Genomic DNA, 19302 nt, shown 5'->3' with positions numbered 1-19302 from the left:
ACATACTTTAATACTAGCAGTTTTAATAGTAAGAGATCCACATGGTGAGGTACAGGACTTCAGTTGTTTACAGTACTCTTATCACTAGAATATATAGAAAATGCTTTCCTAATATTTCCTAAGTATCAAGTCAAAATTTCACGTTACTATCTTCTATATTACCTGTTAAAACCTGTGTTTTACAGAGAGGAAAGAATACAATATACACCTTATTGATTCATTATTCTTCAGCATACTGGTTATTTGAATGAATAGCTGTTAATTGACATATCACCATTTTAAAACTGTACCATATTTGAAGTGGATCGCATCCTCAGATTAAGATTAATTTACCTTAATAATTTTAGATCCAATTTTATAGGACCCAGAACTAAGTTTCTGAAGAGCACGATATGCATCTTGTCTATGAACCATGCAGACGTAAGCACAACCTCTTGGGGGAATCATCTACGGAAGAAAAAAAAAAATCAATGGTCTTGAAAAGCAGGAAAACCAGTGCTTCAGTTTACATGTCTACATGAAGTGAATACTAATGCTAAAAAAAGAAAAAAAGAAAAGACTCACACTGTAAATAACCATCACTATAATAATTAATAATTCTGAGCATCAGCAAAACCTAAGAGTGAAATTGGCAGGGTACATCAGTTATAACATTTTCAAGAGGCAACAGCAAGCTGAAGAATGGGTGCTAAAAACGTCACAAGAGATTCAAACAATATATAGCAGGCAAGAACTGCAAGCTATTTTATGGTAACTTCAGAAAAGCAGGTCACTGCCTCTTATTAAGTTCCAAATTCACTGTGAGCTGAGCAACAACCTTTTGCAGAGGCAAAACCTAATGATTAAAAGTGTCCTGCATTTTTGGAGGGTAGAGTCCTCATTCTTGAAGTTTCATTTCCACTAGCTTTAATGTTTAATTTAGGAAGTAAAAGTATGATGTGACTTACAATCTTTGAAAATTTTCAACCCACATATGACAACTACTTAATTTAGTTTTAGTCAGAAGTAATAAAATACCAATGTGCTTTTATGTTGTTTTGTGAGTACATGGTAACAAAGAACAATAATACTTAAGAAGGTCAATTTTAATGCAGATGTTATAAAAATGTTTAAGATTATAATATATTGGATAAATATAGGATGTTTAGATAGGATAGATATTTCCAAATATGTAGGATAACTAGCTATAGTATCCTAGTTACATAAAGCAATGTGGACACCATGTCCAGCGGTGTCCATTACTGTAAGGAAAAATAATCTCTACCCCTATGCCACCTCACAGAAATGAGAAAAAAGCATAACCGTATCAGTTAAGACCTGGGTTTAAAAAAATGCTTAAATTGTTCCACTATAGTTATTGCCAGGGAAAATCTATTTTACCATGAAGTGTACTGTGTTTAGTGTTTCAAACCCAGTACATAGAAACCACCAACAAGCAAATATTATAACCACAGTTTTTAAACAGTGATAAAAAATAGTCTCCTAAATAAAGCTTATGATGCTAAAAGGAACCCAGAAGCATTAAGTCTGTTTAAGTTTAAAATCTTTGAAAGTGGATGATAACATGCTCACTTACATTAATAGATTCTATCTGTCCAAATTCTTCAAACAAGTTAGTCAAATCTTGCTGCGTAGCCTTCTTGTCTACTTGACCTACCCAAAGAGTAGTACTGCAAACTGTCAAGAGAAACATTCACATCATATTAAGTACTAAAATGTTTGCTTATGAAATAACTTATAGCATGGATATAATAGGCACAGAAATCATGGATCAAAAGCAAGAAGAGTAAATCTATAACTTTTTATATAGAGATTAAGTAAACTACCAGAAATTTTAAAACATTAAAATGATGAAAAACTAAAATACTATCAGTTATTAGCTATGGTAAACTGTAATAGCAGTTTTCCATAGAACTATGCCTGTAGGATTAATAGATTTTCAACTGACAGTAGTAAACAGTAAAACTAAGAATGACTAGCCTTTAGGTTTCTCTTAGACAAAACTTAATCCTCACTTATTTTGACATGTCCTGAAAGTAATTTTATTTCTCATGTTAAGGTCTAGGAAACAATTCTTCAGAACTCAGCAAGTGATAAAAGTGGCTGCATATCTTGAGTCGCTTAACAGAAATGAAGTGTTTGTCAGGTACATTTTTTCTCTCTCAAATTTCCACACCTCAGTTGTGCTCCTTAATATCTCCTTTCTACATGAGCTGGGTTATGTCATAGGACCTCAGGTACAGCTGGTGTTCTCCAGGTTTGCATCCCTATCTTCCAGCTCCCATCCACTCTGATTATACATGTAGTTCCCTGCTTTGTGGACTGCTGGGAAAAATCTTCATCATAAAACTGATTTGCTACTCTTAATGTGAAAAGCCAGAGAAGAAAAAAAAAATACATCTAAACTGCAGTGAAGTCCTGAGTTTAAAGTCACCTTGGAATGATGTAAAATATTACAGACCAGAGCACCCTTTCTTTTAGAAAAATGATTTCTGAACTGCTTATCTTATCACACAAATGATAGAGTTTTAAAAACACAAGACCAATGCAAAACTACATCAGAGACTGTTCATAAACCATCTAAGTCAAGTTAAATTCAGGAACACAGGTTTGTTACAAAAATAAATTAAGTGCAATGTATGCATCCCATGAATCTAAGGTCCCGAAAACAGCAGCAATGGGATATACTGCTACTGTATCAAAATATTTTTTGATTTAAGCAGCTTGATTTAAGGAACTGTGTGGAGGAAGTTGTTCTTCCTGCTATCCTCTTTTTAGTGCAAATTCTCTGTGCAGAGCAGCACACTGCAGTACCTGAAATTCAGTTGGCTTTTGGATACTCTTTTTAAGATATAACCATTATGGCCTTTATTCTGATGGCAAAATATTTATGTTTCATATTTCCACCTGTTTTGGTTCTATGTGCTTGTGAAAAACTGTTTAAAAAGCACTTTAACATTACTGGATTCTATTTAAAGTATCCAGCAAGCTGTCCAAAGTGTGCATCACATACTTAAATCTCTTATTGGTGTAACAATTTTCAGATCAAGTACTGCTCATTTTAAAATGAACCATAAAAGAGTATATTTTAACTTAGGGACAAGCTCTTACTACTCTTTGTTCAGAACTAAAGGCATCAATGTAACAGAAAGAATAAAACTATCAGTGGAACAGTATGATACTTACTTTCCTCTAAGATGAGATGATGTATCTGCATAAGTTGTAAGAAACACCAGAACTCAAACTTACAAAAAATAATTTGTTTACTGTTTTTGTAACAGTACTTCAGATGAATACTGTTCTTTCAATAAAATATAAGGCCTTTTCCCTTTTAATGCTACATTATTAAAATACAAAGTAGCTGCTACTTACCGCTTAGTGTTTTTGACCGTATAGGAGGCAATCCTTTCTTCTGACGTTCTTTTTCCCTTTCTCTAGCCCTTCTCTCACTGGAATATGATCGAGATGACTTTCTCTTCCTTTCTCTTGATCTTGAGCGTGAACGTTTTCTGTGTTTACGCTTACGAGAACCAGATCGTGATCTAGACCTTCGTTTTCTTGGTGATCTACAAAATACTTAATTTCAGTATGCTGAGGTTTAAAAATAGTTTTTTAGTTTTCTTTTAACTACAGGCTTTAAAGCTTCATATACATATTTCATTTATATTTACTCAAACTGCCATTAGTGTGAGGAATAGGATATATACCCTGGGCTTTAAACAACAACAACAAAAATAACAACAAACCAAGCCAAAACAAAAACCACACTTGCCAAAACAAAACAAACAACACTCAAAGAGTTCCACATCAGTATCTATTTTTCTGACACCAAAAACCTGTCCAACTGATTAGTGTTAACTGGATATTTTTGTTACTTCAGCAGGTCTTACAAACTTTAACTTAGTCCATAGATATACAAAACAAGGTTCTATACAGAAAATCTTCATCTAGTGCACAAATACTAAATGAACACTTTCTGTTCATTACCAAAACTACTTCGACAACCTTGGAAAATACAAAACAGAATGACAATCACAAATAGCAACTCTGTTCCAAAAAAAACCTTGATTTTCTTAATACAAGTTCATTACAACACCTTGAACGAGATCTTGAACGAGATCTTGATCTTGAACGAACAGTTGATTTCTTTTCTTCTTGTTCAAAAATCTCTTCTTCAGCAACGTCCTGTACTTCATCTATATCCATGTCCTACGGTCAGACATAGAAGTCCATAAACATTTAATATATATACTCACAATATATATGAAAGTATGCATTGATTTTGCTCATTTGCAATCAACTTAATACGTGTTTCCTTCTGTAATTACATTGAAAATAGTTTTACCTGTTGCTGAATATCCATTGAATCATCTACATTTGTTTCTGCTTCTAAAAACTGTTGTTGACTGCTCCCTTGTGATGGTGATGCAGAATGCTCTGAACCAAAATTTCCTTCTTGATTTTCCTCATTAGGGCTTGCCTAAATAACAAATAATTATAGATCATAAAAGGCCTCATAATTCAAATTGTAAACTATGTCAAAATTTAGATTAGATGAAACAATTGTTCAACTATTTCTGAAAAAAAAGTTTCTCTTATTTTCACACTTTCCTTTAATATAGAACAATTATCTAACTGAGAAAACAAGCTGAACTAGATGTCACACCATTCCAATTCCTTTTTTGTCATCTGCAATAAGTAACATCCCTGACTATATAAAAATAATGCTATCTATTTGCTGAATCAAAAGAAAGAAAGTACACTATTTGTTGCTTAATTTAGTTAGCTTAAAAATAAAACTCACAGGTTAAAACAATAGTGAAGGCAGCCTTTATGTACAGTGACACTGAAACATTCTATTTTGTTATTAATACAATGAAAATATTTGTAATACCAATTCAACTAGTTAAAACATTTACATTTAGATCCAAACTTTCTTAAAGCATGTGATTCAAGACAGTAAGTACTACAAGATAAAGGAGGGTGTTGCGTCATTTATGTGAGCATGTCAGTTACAAGAGTTCTAACCAGACAGTTTGAAAAACACCAAAATTAAATTCATAATTTTAAAATGTAAAATATTGAATGTGTTGTTGAATTACTATCCCACTGCCCCGAAAATCCATAATGGCCGGTACACTATTTGAAATCACAGATTTGGAATTAGTATCTGTATGATATGAAAGACATGCAAGAAATACAGAAAACGTAATGAAAATATTCAGAAATGCAATCTGGACAATTCAGATAAATAACATAAGCCAATATAAACATATTTCAGTGATTCTCATTACATTTTCACTTCGACAAATGTTAGGTATTCTATCTGCTAGGAGAATGCCATATATGGCATATATACTCTTCTGCTGTGCCATCGTATTCTTAAGCACCTTATAATGAGAATTTGCCAAAAATAATAAAATTGCTACAATTCATTTAAAGCATTTGTCTTCTAACATCTGTTTCACCTCATTTTCTTTAATTATTCTTCAATAATTTCTATGTCTTGATATTAGTTCCTACATCAGTTGTTGATTCTTCTGTCTTCTATCCTCTCCTCCTCTCCCTTTGCTCCTAATTAGATGCTTAATAATTTTGTTTTGCATTTTATCTTTTTTCCTCTTTCCCTTAATCTTTTCACTGATGCTTAAACATGGGATTAAAGAAAATCTTCCTCATAAAACGCTGCAGTCATTACTGAGGAGTTCCAGTAGAAAAATTGTGCCTTTTAGCTGCAATCAAGGTGAAAATGAAACTTCTTCTCCATAGCAACTAGCCAAGAAGCTGAGTGGACCTGAAGGGAAACAACTTCTGGAAAATCATTTCAAGTAGAAGATCACATAATAAGTGGCGAGTCATATGAGCACTCTACCCATACATTTAATGTAAGTTAATTTCATAAATGAAACGTAACGTCTAATTGTCTTTTTTTTTTTTTTTTTTTTTGAGATAAACTATTTTACAATAAGGTAGGTAGCATTTTTGTTGTCAAATTACATAGCTATTTTTAGATAAATCATATCAAAAACTCCTGAAACAGAGGCACCCTTCAAAGTTATATTCCTATACAACAATTTATATAGAATTTAAAGCCAAAAATTGGTAGATTATGCATCTATACCAAAAGCTATTTAGTCTGTAGCTATTCTACAAACTTTCTCAGTTATTAGATATAGAGATATAAAAATAAAACATAGTAAAATAAAACACTAGAATAAGAAAATAGCTTATAGTAAAAACTTGATTACTATTTTTCTAAACAATTAAAAACTCAGTTACAAATTTAAAATTCACATTGATGTTCTTAATTGAGTGACTGCATCTTTGCACAGGTGAAAAAAAAACTAAAATCCCCAACAGATGTACATTAAGTTTGTGGTGATTTTCTTTCAATCTAGAAATTTCTGATTTACTGTGAAACTTCATCCAAATACCCTTCAGAAAATCCACTTCATACCTGGCCAGTATTAAGATATAATAAACTTTTCATTTTCTAATGCATCAGCATGGGAGAAGAGCAGCTCAAAACAGAGGATTAACCTCAGAAGAAATAAGTCAATTTACTTCACTGTAGAGGAGACCCAATTCACACAGTTAAGAATCCATTTTGTAATGTTTCGAGCATCAGTTCTTAATTAAGAACTTCATAGGAAATATATGGCTCTACTCTTTAGCTCAAATTCTTCAGTAGAATGAGGCATTTATTAGTCAAAATCTAAGACTTGAAAAGGGAAAATTTAAGTTAAAGTGCAATCTACAATTCTGTCCTCTTGTAGGTTCTATAGCAGCAGCTTGTACACTGCTCTGCCTTCACAGGTAGTAGCATATTCACTTCAGGGCCCACTTCCTCCTTCAGGATCAGTGGAAAAAGAGGTTTACTTTCCCCACAAAAAGATCTGAACGACCAACGCACAGTCAGCCTATAACTGAGCTTAAGGATACTTTTTTTCTAACAGAAGCAAGATTTAGATCCCACACATTTGGTTCTACTTATTTTTCACTTTACACACTTTATCCTGCTTATTCCACTTACTCTGCTAGCTTCTGGCAGATAACAACCACAAGATGGAGTTCTTACCTTTTGAGGCTGCTGTTGCTCCAAAAGCTGTTGTCGCAGATGTTCTAAATTTTGTTGCTGTAGCTGTTCAGCTAGCTGGTGAAAAAGCGAGTTGTTCACAGATTCTGGTACTAAAGGCCTAAAACGAAAGATTAAAAAAACAAACATTTTTTTCCTCTTAAACAGTGGGTAAAGAGGTTTTCACAACTGAATTTCAAGTTTAGTCAAAAATGTAGAATAATGAAGACAATGTAGTTAATGTCACCTTCTGTTATCATCATTACCACATTACTAACATTTATATAACTAACAAAGCAAAGTATGTGTTACCTTCAGGATAAAGTTGTCAAAAGTTCAGGCACACACATTTATATAAAATGTTTAAAAATGTATACATCTCAGTAATTCAGAGTATTGTCTTTTCTGTTGTTTTGGTCTACTTATGCTCTGAGAGAAGCAACACCTTACTTTCTATTTAATATTAGTATTTAATTAGTGCCTAACAATTTTTTTTTAATTTTTTTTTCCCACTAAACATAGCTTGATCTTACAATTGGGAAGTAGGAGTTTCCTTTTTAGGCTCTTCATTTTGTTCAGGTTCTTCCCCGAAGTCAAACCTGTCCATCAGCTTCTAGGAAAAAGCAAAGTAAGTGTTACCGAGTACTCCTTAAAAGATATATATTTTATGTATACTTAGTTTGGAAAAAAAAAAAAAAAAAAAAAAAAAAAGCTCTTATTTCTCAACTAAAAAAAAAAAAAGTAGCTCGGCAAAGAACTTAACTTGTAAATTAAATGTGATGCTAGTATTGCTACCAAACTTTTGAATGCATTGACCCCCAAGTCTTGGCTGTGGCCTTATTGAGCTCTGTCTGCTGTTCCACAGCAAGAACCACATGTTCTTTCCATAGTAAATAACAGCTATTCTGGAGGAAGACTTATAACAAGATAAATTTTAAGTGATGGTACCTTTGATTAGAAGAAGTTACTATGAAGAAACCAACTATTCAATCCTCTGGCGAGAGCAACAAACTCATTTGGCTCCTTTGGCAGAGCTGCAAACTGCTCTGCTTACATCAAGACAAGACCTACAGTTTGATTATTTCACAAAGAATTACTGTATTTTCATACACGTGTTATTTAGACAACCTGAATTCCTTCAAATGCATTGCTCCTTGAAAACAACTTCTGACTGTGCAAAAATCAAAGTAAGCATTTACTATGCAAGGGGAAGAAGCCTCCATAGTGATAACTAGAAAGGCATCTGATAAGGAACAATAAAAACTTGGATAAACTTCCTGTTTTATCTGTAAAGATATCTACGTTATAGTTCTGCTGAACCACAACAGTTGTTTTTTTTAATTTCTGAATTTCAGAAGCATTTCAATATCACTGTACTTTCTTGAAGATGAGACTAAAGAACAAGATATGCAACAAATTTTATTAGTCACGTAGATTGTGGTGTGTTTTTTTCTATAAATATGTATCAATACAGCAGTTTTATCAAATCCTTGTCCACATAACCTTACACCTTGGAAGTCTTCTGAAAAGCAGAGTTACTACTGTACTACTATACTAGTACTGTACTACAGTACTAGTAATAGCTTCTTCTCAAACACTGATTTATCAGAAGAAAAAAAAAAAAAAAAAAAAAAAAAAAAAAAGAGTATGAGAACATAGGCCAGGCATTTGGAAATACCAAGGCAAAAAAATCTCAAGTAACCAGTTACGATTTAGTAGCCCTTCGTTTTCAGGATGTTCTATTTCTTGTCAATTAAAGGAGACCATAAAAATCAATGCGTAAGTTGACTGAGAGACTCTGATCAAACCAAAAATTTTTAGAATTATTTTCCCAGTGAAATGATCTAACACATATGAAAGCAGGACTGAATCTATTTATGAGAAAACACATTGGAAACATTGGCCATCAAGAACAGAAGAATAGAACAGTTCAGTTGGAAAGGACCTTCAGTGATCAAACCCAACTGCCTTACCAATTCAGAGCTAACTAAAAGTTAAAGCATATTAAGGACATTATCCCAATACCTCTTGAACACTGACAGACTTGGGCTATCAATCGCCTCTCTTGGACGCTTGTTCCAGTGTTTGACCACCCTCATGGTCAAGAAATTATAAGGGAGTTTATGCAAGGTGGGATGTAAAAATCCTGAGTAACTTGCATATTACGTATCTAATCCACTTAAAGCAAGCTGGCTGCGTTCCTTTTAAATTGCCTTTTTTGTTGTTATTAGAATATTTCCAAATCAAGCATTTGCAAAATGCTGCATCTCTGAACAGAACATGCATTTTAGAAAAACGCCCAGTCTCATCTTTAAAATATGATTAATCATCATATATCTTCCATCATGACAAAGTACAAAGAAAAATAACAGAGCATACACAATTTAAACATTAATCATTGGGGAAAAGTAAAAAAAAATCAACAACTGATGACACACACAAAAAAATTAAACTGAAACCAGACAAAACCAAAGAACTGCCAGCCAAAACAGGCAAATATGTAGCATGATTTTTGTTTAAACTTGCTTCTAGTAAATATAAAAGAGCAGGTATTAAAGAGAAAATTTTGAACTATTTTTAAATAAATCGGAGCAGAATCACCTCTACAATAAGGAAATAGACATTTAAACATACTAAATATTAGGATACCTAGGTCAATCCACCACACATAAATGTATAAAACTACAGAACTTTAATAGGTGTAGCATTCATGGAATTACTTAAGAAGAGAATATGCTCAGAAAAGCAATGGGAATTGTTAAAGACATGAAAAAAACGCTTTTTATTTCAAAGGCAATTAAATTCTTCTGAAGCACCAGGATAATCTCTTTAAAAATCATAATAAAAAGAATGAGATGAGACAATCAGTCTTTTTCAGTATCTTCTACAAAAACTATACAATATTTCTAATGATTTCTTTCATTAATCTCTAAATTCTCTAATTTTGCTGCAGCAGGCTTTTGTTTTGTTATGTTTTTTAAGATCATAGAATAGTTTGGGTTGGAAGGAACCCTTAAAGTTTACCTAGTCCAACAACATATTGTTATAGTCACTGGAAATGACACTCTCACTACTCTCCCCTTATCCCCCAAACCAGTCATTCATTCTATCATATAAGCTTAAGGGTTGGTTAGGTGCGATATGTTCTTGGTAAATCTATGCTGATTGTTTCCAATCACCTTGTCTTTCATATATCCAGAACAGTCCCCGAAGTACTAGCTCCACAGAGCTAAGTGAGGCAGACCAGCTTGTAGTTTCTTAGGCTGATCTTTTCGCCTTCTTTGGACATGGATACAACATTTGACTTTTACCAGTTATTAGGGACCTCTCCTAATCTCTACTTACATATTTTATTAAACTGTAGCTAGAAGAAGATACAATTCTCACTGAACACTGAAGAGAAATTTTGATTATGTTATGTAAAATAACATTCAATTATTCTGCAAACCAGAAAAGGTACACCATTTGTTCAATTGCTCCTTTCAAAATGTATGTGGTGGTGTCCTGGTTTCAGATAGAACAGAGTTAATTTTCTTCCTAGTAGCTGGTAGAATGCCATGTGCCAGGACAAGAGGCAATGGGCACAAACTGGAACACAACAGGTTTCTTCTAAACACCAGGAAGCACTTCTTTACTGTGCGGGTGATGAAGCAATTGGACAAGGTTGCCCAGAGAGGTGGAGTCTCCCACCCTGGAGATGCTTGACAAGCTGCCTGAACATCCTCCTACCGAGGTCCCTTCCAAATTCAACCAGTCTGTGATTCTGAGAGGTTAGACAGGACTGATCAAACTTGACCTCTAGCCTGATATACACAACTCAGTGCTATTCAAACTCCTTTTGTCTTCACCAGACAAATCTGAGACAACAGATTCTACTGTCTTTTTGCTCCAGGTAACATATTACATAATATATATCTCCCATGTCGTACTGGAATTCATCATCAGGTTTACTTTCTTTTTCAGTCTCTTTAAGAAAGACTGTTAAAATAACAGGCTTTCTGAGAAGTCAACGTATGTATATTATCTGGTTCTTGTTCACTTTCTGTTGTGACCTAGAATTGTTGACACACAATTTCCCTTGGAGAAGTTCTACTGGCTGTTAAAACAAGGCTCATTCATCTGTAATTCCTGTTGTTACAAGTGTACTTGTTAACAACTTACTTTCTTACAAAGACAATAGTCCCAGAAATTAAGCAACTGAATGTCCTGTACTCAAAAAATAGTTACAGTCTAGTGTTGTTCATTGTACAGATATCAAAAAACAAGGTGTCAGAACAGTATCTCTAACAGTATTTTTACCTACATCTGAAGCATTTTTTTCTCTTAAAAAAAAGTTTTATATTTTTTGTTTTGCTTTCACACAAGTTTCTTTGATGCTGCTCTTGTCTGTCCTTGTGCACAGAATGCTTGTTAGCACTTACAGCACATCTTTTACTTTAGCTTAATCCAAACGAATCTAGACTATGCACTCAAGATTGGTCTGCAACATGAACCAAACATGTACATGTAAAATAACAAAAGTTTCAATTCAAAAGAATGTTCCTGATTCAGACCAAAACACTGATGTAGATGCTTCCTGTATAAGTAAATATTGCCTTTTTAACACTTAAGGCCGTCATGTATAGTAGAAAAATGATACCATTAATTATGTGATGAAATGGAAGGAAAGAGTCCAGCAAATAGAATTACATCATTATGACTCATGGTCTTCAGCTACTGAGAAGTGGGATTTGGGTTGCAAGTGGTATCAGTGCTGAGAAACCATTGAAAAAAAAAGGCAAGAAGAATAGCTATTCCAAAAATTTCTAATTGCAAAAATAACATTGGCCATTAATACATATCTATTAATACATACTCTGCTATAATACCCAGATTCAGAAATCCTCAAACCTCAGGAAAAAAGGGAAAATAGGTATGATAATGCCAGGTTTATATATAAAGAGGGAACATTCTAAAAGTACATGCTGTATCTGCAAAGCTTCAATGGACTAATAAAACATACAAAGAGATGCTATACAACACAGAATGAGGAACTTGAGATTTATTATAACCTAACACTACTTGAATAATGCAGAACTGAGATACAGACCACACTATAAACACAGCTCTTCCCCAGCTTACAAGAACAGCTCAGTTCTCTCTCTCTATATATATACATGTATATATACACACACACATACCCACTGAAAGCCTGTAAATTATCACATTGAATTCTTGCACAAGAGTGGCATTCTACAACAATTAGCATCAGAAGTCCCAGAAATCACAATCGCATACATTCACCCTGCTGACAACTTTCAACCTGCATAATATTACTGGCATAAACTAACTGATGAGTGCCAGGCCAAACTCTCGTAAGGTGTATGCACACCTCATCAAAATGCCAATTCCTTCAATTTGCTCCAGTTAACCCGACCACGTTCAAGACTGTCATACCTGCCAGTCACAACAGCAGTACACTTATCCACATAAATGCTGGAATCAAAGAGCATGGAATAAAGATACAATACAATGCTCTATTATTAATTACTTTTTGTATTGAAATATTAAGGTGGTCCCCATTACTGATTCATTCATTCCCTGTGATCACTCCAGCTGATAACTCCAGTTACAATACAGCATTCCAAGGCCAGATTGGACTGTGCTTTGAGCAGTCTGGTCTGGAGGGAAATGTACCTGCCTGTGGCAGAGGGACTGGAACTAGATGATCTTTAAGGTCCCTTCCAACCCAAGCCATTCTATGATTCTATGACTACAGGAGTGTTTTTTTTTTCTTGGTTCAGTTTTAGAGGTGTGTCTTACTCATTATTATTTCAGAATAATAACCTGAAAAAATTTTTCATTTACCTGAAAAAATTTTAGACATTTAAGATAAACTGTCCTAAAACTTTAGACTCAATACTTGAAAAGTTTTAGGCAGCTAACTATCTGAAAAAGAGATTATGAGCATTAGGAAAAAATACCACTGTTTTGATTTTCTGGCTTCCTTATTCTTATTATTTATTCACTTCAGGACAATCCTATGGAGATTATATAGTCATGAGCTGCTTCCTATTCTAATTGCCAGCATAGTTATTGCTACCTGGCATTCTACTATATTAGCTTTATTCTTAAATTCTTCCATTCTGTATTTTTATTTATTTATATTTGATAGACACATATGCTGCAGCACACGCAAAGTTTCTTTACTTACAGATTTTGTTTGTTATTACATTTTGACATCCTTTATAAATTGTCCTTTGACTAGCTTTAACTATAATCAAACTTATCTCTTCACTTACTATCACTTGGTGGGTATGAACGGAAGGTTTCTTGGCATTTACATTTTAAGAAAATTACAAGTCCAATCACCTTTTACTCTTCTGGGAAAACAGGCTATATAAATTTCTGCGTGTTTTTCTTTCATTACCCTGTAAGAAATCATTTCATACTTTAGACCATAAACAAAGGAAGGGGAGAATACAAGACACGCTCAGTTCTCTTCACCGCGTTAATAAAAGGTGAAGAACACCACATAACTACATCACAACTTTTACTTAGATATATTATACAATAAATACATGTATTTTAACTTATAATAATCTACTGCTACCTTATTAAAAGAGACACTTTGTTCCAGTGGAGTAAGTGTGTTGGCAGCAGCAGCTGCAGCTGTAAGTTGTGCGGTTAGGGCCTGTAACTGAACAACAAGACCAGCATCCAGGGCTTGAAGTAGTGAAGGCTGAGGTTTCTGCTGCTGTATCTGCAGCGTCTGTATCAACTGCTGAAGCTAAAAGAGAAAAGATAACAACTGCATTAAAACTGAAAAATGTTAAAAAGTAACTCTTTTTCCCTTCCAGCTAGGAAAAAAACCCTCATGAACACAGTATCATCTAACCTCTGACTATTTTTTCATCTTAATCTGTTTTCATTTATGGCAAATTATGTTCCCACTTACTGGCTAATTTGTTTTCTGTGGCTGATAAGACATTCAGATGCTTCTTCCTCCTAACTTGCTCTGACAGGTTGCATGATGACCAGTCACCACTCAGGATTTCCTGCTTTCTAGGGTTCACCCTCTTCTGTTTCTCCAGTTTGATTCCTTCTGACCTGAAAAAAATCTGTTAGCCTACTCCAGCTTCCTAAGGGCCCACCTATATTAGGAAAATCTGTATGTTGTAATAACATTTGTGTAGTGGAAATAACTGCACTTTTGCAAGCTCTACCTTAAACTGGTGTAACTTGCCTACGTTAAGAATTTCTGCTAGGGTCTCTGGGTAAGTCGTGAGGAAAATCTCATGCTGAAACTCAGGTTTGCACATACAGAATACAACTACCATGTTATGTCAACCAAATCATAAAAAGCAATTTAATGAAGAATTGGGAATATAACTTGACTTCCTGCACTGGCACAGATTCTGCATTATGTATAGTCCTAGCCTAGGATAAAGTGTGACAGTTAATGAGATGCAATGTCGAACCAGAAGCAGTGGCTCTAGGGCAACAGATGTCTTGTAACAACCAAAACTCCTCCATCCACTATGGCAAAGCATAGTACAGCAAAGGGCTGTACCTACTTCTCTTATTTAAAAAAAATATATAATGATTATTATGGGCAGTGTCAAAACGCAGATGTTAAATTATTTATTTTTATTAACAACCCCATTCTGCAAATCAGGAGAGGTCTTGGATTATACTGGAATGAATACTATAGATCATCAGAGAAGGAACTTTCAGAAGTGTAGTGAACGGCTCAGAACGGACCTAAAACATTTGATCAAAGTATATCAGGATACCCTATGAGTCAACTCCCTCAAATTTAGAGGAGGAAAAATAAAGAAAAATTAAATTTTTTTTAGAACAAATGTACCATTGAATTGTTTGGTGTATCATGATTTTCTTACCCCAACTTACTACTTATGGTTTTATTATTATTATTATTTATTATTATTATTTAAGGAGCTGTTCTGCTGAGGAAATGAAAGGTTAACTTTTCCATGTGTGGGTCTGTTCATCTGTTGAGCAGAGATACTTCTATAAAATTGTACAAATTTATCTTAATGCAAAAGGAAAAGGTACTATCTCTGTGGAAAGAAGCCCTCCTAAAGTACCTCAGTATTAGTGGAAGCAGTTCTTTGATTTTCCATGAATCCCTTACAGCCTTATTTTTTGTTATTTCTGGAAAAGGTTGAACAAATCCAGGTGTTTCAAACTTTGATGACTTAAGTGCCCAGTTATCTTTAAGTTCACATTCCACCTCCTTATGGGGTTCCACACTAAGGCTTCAATCTCTTTCTTTTTACTAGGGTTCACTAGAAAATTTGTAAGCTGGTTAAGACAATCTTCATTACCACAATGCATCAAAAATACACAATCTTCTTTTCAGATTGTTTTAAAGTTACCTTCTGATAATGTGATATAACTCTTCCTGTTCTTTAAATACAGACTCCTCATACAGCAAAGCCTCCAGAAATGCTTCAGTTATCGTTTTACCTCGCCACAAGTTTTCACTAATTACTGCAATATGCAAAACTGAAGAGCTTCCCAATTCCCTCTTGGCTGATCCAGAAAAGATATTCAAAAGTGGCTGCTCATCTTGTACACTGCTTTGAGTAGGAAGGAATCAAACTGAAGAAGTGGAGATGGAAGCCCTAGAGTGGGAAAATCCTGGGTGGTCACCATTCTAGCTGTTTTCACATTCTTGTTGGTCACATCTTTCTTACTTCTGTCCTCTCCTACATCCAGACTCTTTATTTTAGCTGCATGCATTCTCACCCATTAAACACAATCTCAGGATTAAATCAAGGACTTTGGGGAATGGGGGAAGTGACTTGGAGAACAGGTTAAAAAAAAAAAAAAAAGGACAGAGGATGGAAGCAAATGTTGCAGTTCATCTACTAGTCCTAGAGATTTGTATGGATAAGTTTGTATACCCAGTCTTTCTCCACACTTTGTGTCCATCTCCCCCCCTACCCCCCCTCCCAGAATCCATTCTCTTCATATTACTATTTTGGGATAGATATCCAAATGCTATTTCTTTGTGACCCACTGGGTTCAGAACTCTTAATTTCTTTCTCATTTTCTTCTTATTATTTAAAATCTTTCTGCTTCTTCCTTTTTTTTTTTTTTTTTTGAATGTTCTCTAAGTAATAATCTTTAAACTGACTTTCTCACTTCACATCCCTCCCTTAAGAACTATGCCACTATCCTTCCTCCACACTTCACAAAGTATCCCACAAACTCATTCTGCTCTGCTTTTTATGTACCCCAAGAATGTGATCCGACAAATACTCCCTCTTACTTGGTACAATTACACATGGCTCCGCTCAGCTGAACACTGTAAAGCCACCTCATTAAGTAAATAAGTTGTTATTGTCAGCATTAATGCTTTGTAAAATCTCACTGGTGACTGTTCCTTACTCGTAAACCAGGGACTTTTTTTTTTTTTTTAAGTACCCCATCAGGTAAAACACCTTAGTCCTCAACTAATAACTACAGACCAAACAAAAATCATTATTCTACATTTAGGCTGGTGCCAGAGATCTAACAAACTGAAAAACGATGATCTGTTTTTTTACACAGAGCTGACTGGGAATGCTCAATTTATATGACTTCAGGCTTTATAAGGACAAGCAGTTCAATACATGCTGCACATCAAGCCACTTTACTGAGTTCACCATTTAGAAATTGAACACAAAATCAGTCACTTCTAAACCAAGATCTTATGTTCAAACACTGCAAAATAAAAAAAACAACTATTTAGCTGACTGAAAGATATAGAAGAGAATCGACTCACACTTCCAGAATGAGAACATTTCCACTATATAATTCTGCGCAATTTTTAGCTTCTTGGGGGAATCCAGCAGAGAAATATGCTAAATGGCATTATATTTTACACCTCTATTCATAAAATCTCAGTGTTGCTCTTTATTTAGTCAACTGCAATACTAAGTAGAGAAGAAATTGTATGTATTATAGCCCATCTTATCTGAAATCACATTCTAGGATTCTTTTAGGGAACAAACAGGGTTGGTTACAGAGGTAATAAGAAATTTAATTTACCTGGAACTTACTTGTCACTAACAACCCTCGTGGGATAGTTAACATAAATACTGGACAAAAACCTACCAGATATCCGTGAAAGCAGTATTCCTTTTAGTATTCCTTAAAGACACAGAATCAAATAGTGTAACCACCTATAAAATATTCACCTGTTGGCCTTGGGGACTCTGTAAAATCTGTGCTACAGCAGCAAGCGTATCTGTATTAGCAATCTGAGATACCCAAGGATCGGGTAAACTCTGCACCACATTGGCTGGAGTAACTGGAGTCACAGGTGTTCCTAAAAGAGAGAGAACACAGCATGCCAAAATATTTTATTATACCAGCTTAGAAATGGTGTTAGGGGAGGAAAATAAAAGCTGCTTTAACAGAAATGATAAAACTGATATGAGCATTCCTGTTTATTTTCTGCAGCAATCATTTCTGGATTGCAAGAAATCAAATTATAAAGACACGCTAATCTTCCTCGGACATCAAAACCAGTTACTAAATACTGAGAAAGCACTTATTAACATCAACAAGAACTATTTTTCTGACACATACATGGAGCATACAGAAATAAAACGTACTCATGTCAACATTTCTGAAGTAGTAGTATTACTCTGTGTAAGTGTTTTGCACAGATCTTTTTGCTATTGACCTGTGAGACTACTAACAAGAAATACACATGGGGAATGTCATGAAACCTAAATAGGTTTCACACAGTAATCTAAACCATTGAGTGGGAACAATATATATCAAATGATAATTGATAGCAATCTACTCAGAAACATAAATTAGTTCCAAACTTACTGGGCTGCCACTTTATGCTTAGCAAAAGTCTTGAGGATTCTACTAAAATTTCAACCTGCAGTAACAGGATTCATTAAGATTTTTCAAAATCTTTTTTTATCTTCTTTTTGCTCCTAACATTATTTTCACAAAGAGCTGAAACTAAATCAGCAATCTGATCATTAGATTCACGTCATAATGATCAGAATAATCCTCCATCCCTGCAAATACCTTTGCTTTTTGTTCGGAAGTAGAGATATGCTGATGAATGCCAAATAAAAACTACCAGATTGCTGTTTAAAAAGACATTTTGTATCAAAATTCCAAAAAGCGTTAGAGTAAAACTGTTATTTCAATAACTTAAAGTAATCAAACTAATGAAAATAAAAAATACTGAGGTAGAAGATGCACTAAGTCCTTAAGCAGGAACTACATATTTACAAATGTCAGCAGAAAGTAAGATGGATTTATCTACATTGCTTTCAGCATGGGATCAGCAAAAAGTGAGTAATAAAACCAGGTTCATATATGCTAAAAAATAATCTTTACATATAAAATTTCCCATGCATCCCAATCTTCAATGAATGATTTATGAGTCACTAACACCAAACTAGACGGAGAAGAAAGTATGTCACAAGATGCAGATTATAGTACCAATGCAGGTTTTTTTTCTTAAAATCATTGCCTGTTGACCAGCAAAAGACCACTGTCTGACATTGTCCATCAAGTTCAATTGTAGGGATAGCAAAAAGATACAGATGAGTTCTCTTTCATTGCTCTCAATCGTGGCACCACTAATTAACAAACACTGCATTAAGTAATGTGATGGGTTTTCAACTCTGACAGCGAACTTCTGTTTTGTTTGCATTTTCAAGTGCAAAACTAGATCTAACCACACTGTTATATTATAAATATTTTCAGTTGTGTATAGTTAGAAAGTAAACACAATAGGCTATGTTCTGTTTTTGCTATATCTCTAATCTGGATGCTGACTATAACACATTTCTTTCTGGAATTCATTTGATTTATCTAAAGGAAAACAGTAAGTTTTTTCAGCATGTTAACAGCTAAGGTACAAGAGGTGACACAAGGGTTCTGATACCATGTGATTTATTTGATTCTAACCTGTCTTTGCTTACCTGGTGTATTGTTGCTCATCGCAGCTGTAGTGCTGGGCAAGACGGGAGTCACAACTGGAGGAGGAATTCCTGCTGCCATATCCAAGAGAGGCTGAATAATTTCACTCTTGAACACATTATTCTTCTGCCATAAGTTTAGCACTCTAACAATTTTACTCTAAAATGAAAGAGGATAACAAAAGACCTCTGTCATGATATTTTTTCTTGTTATTATGAATTATGGAAGCCTTAACTAGCAACACCAATCTATTCAGATTGAAGCACCTTTAGGTTGAC

General features: G+C 34.3%; 1 protein-coding gene across 5 annotated transcripts in view; it reads right to left on the bottom strand.

Moving 5' to 3' along the window:
* SCAF8 (SR-related CTD associated factor 8) overlaps positions 1-19302 on the bottom strand; it is a 93421-nt gene that overhangs the window by 47459 nt on the left and 26660 nt on the right. For 3 of the 5 annotated variants that reach the window (XM_082758320.1, XM_082758321.1, XM_082758319.1), the window contains exons 5-14: positions 19027-19183; positions 17266-17396; positions 13668-13844; positions 7609-7688; positions 7079-7196; positions 4346-4480; positions 4097-4209; positions 3373-3566; positions 1577-1677; positions 334-447 (exon numbers count right to left, since the gene is read on the bottom strand). In XM_082758320.1, coding sequence (XP_082614446.1) covers positions 334-447; positions 1577-1677; positions 3373-3566; positions 4097-4209; positions 4346-4480; positions 7079-7196; positions 7609-7688; positions 13668-13844; positions 17266-17396; positions 19027-19183 — 1320 coding nt within the window. Of the gene's footprint in view, positions 1-333; positions 448-1576; positions 1678-3372; positions 3567-4096; positions 4210-4345; positions 4481-7078; positions 7197-7608; positions 7689-13426; positions 13486-13667; positions 13845-17265; positions 17397-19026; positions 19184-19302 lie in introns of those variants that run through there. The other 2 variants (XM_082758322.1, XM_082758323.1) reach the window with 2 other exon arrangements.

This window comes from Aythya marila (genome assembly GCF_965140915.1).
Source record: "Aythya marila genome assembly, chromosome: 3".
Classification (NCBI taxonomy): domain Eukaryota; kingdom Metazoa; phylum Chordata; class Aves; order Anseriformes; family Anatidae; genus Aythya; species Aythya marila.
The sequence above is the reverse complement of the archived record's forward strand: the minus strand, read 5'-3'. Positions and strand labels throughout refer to the sequence as shown.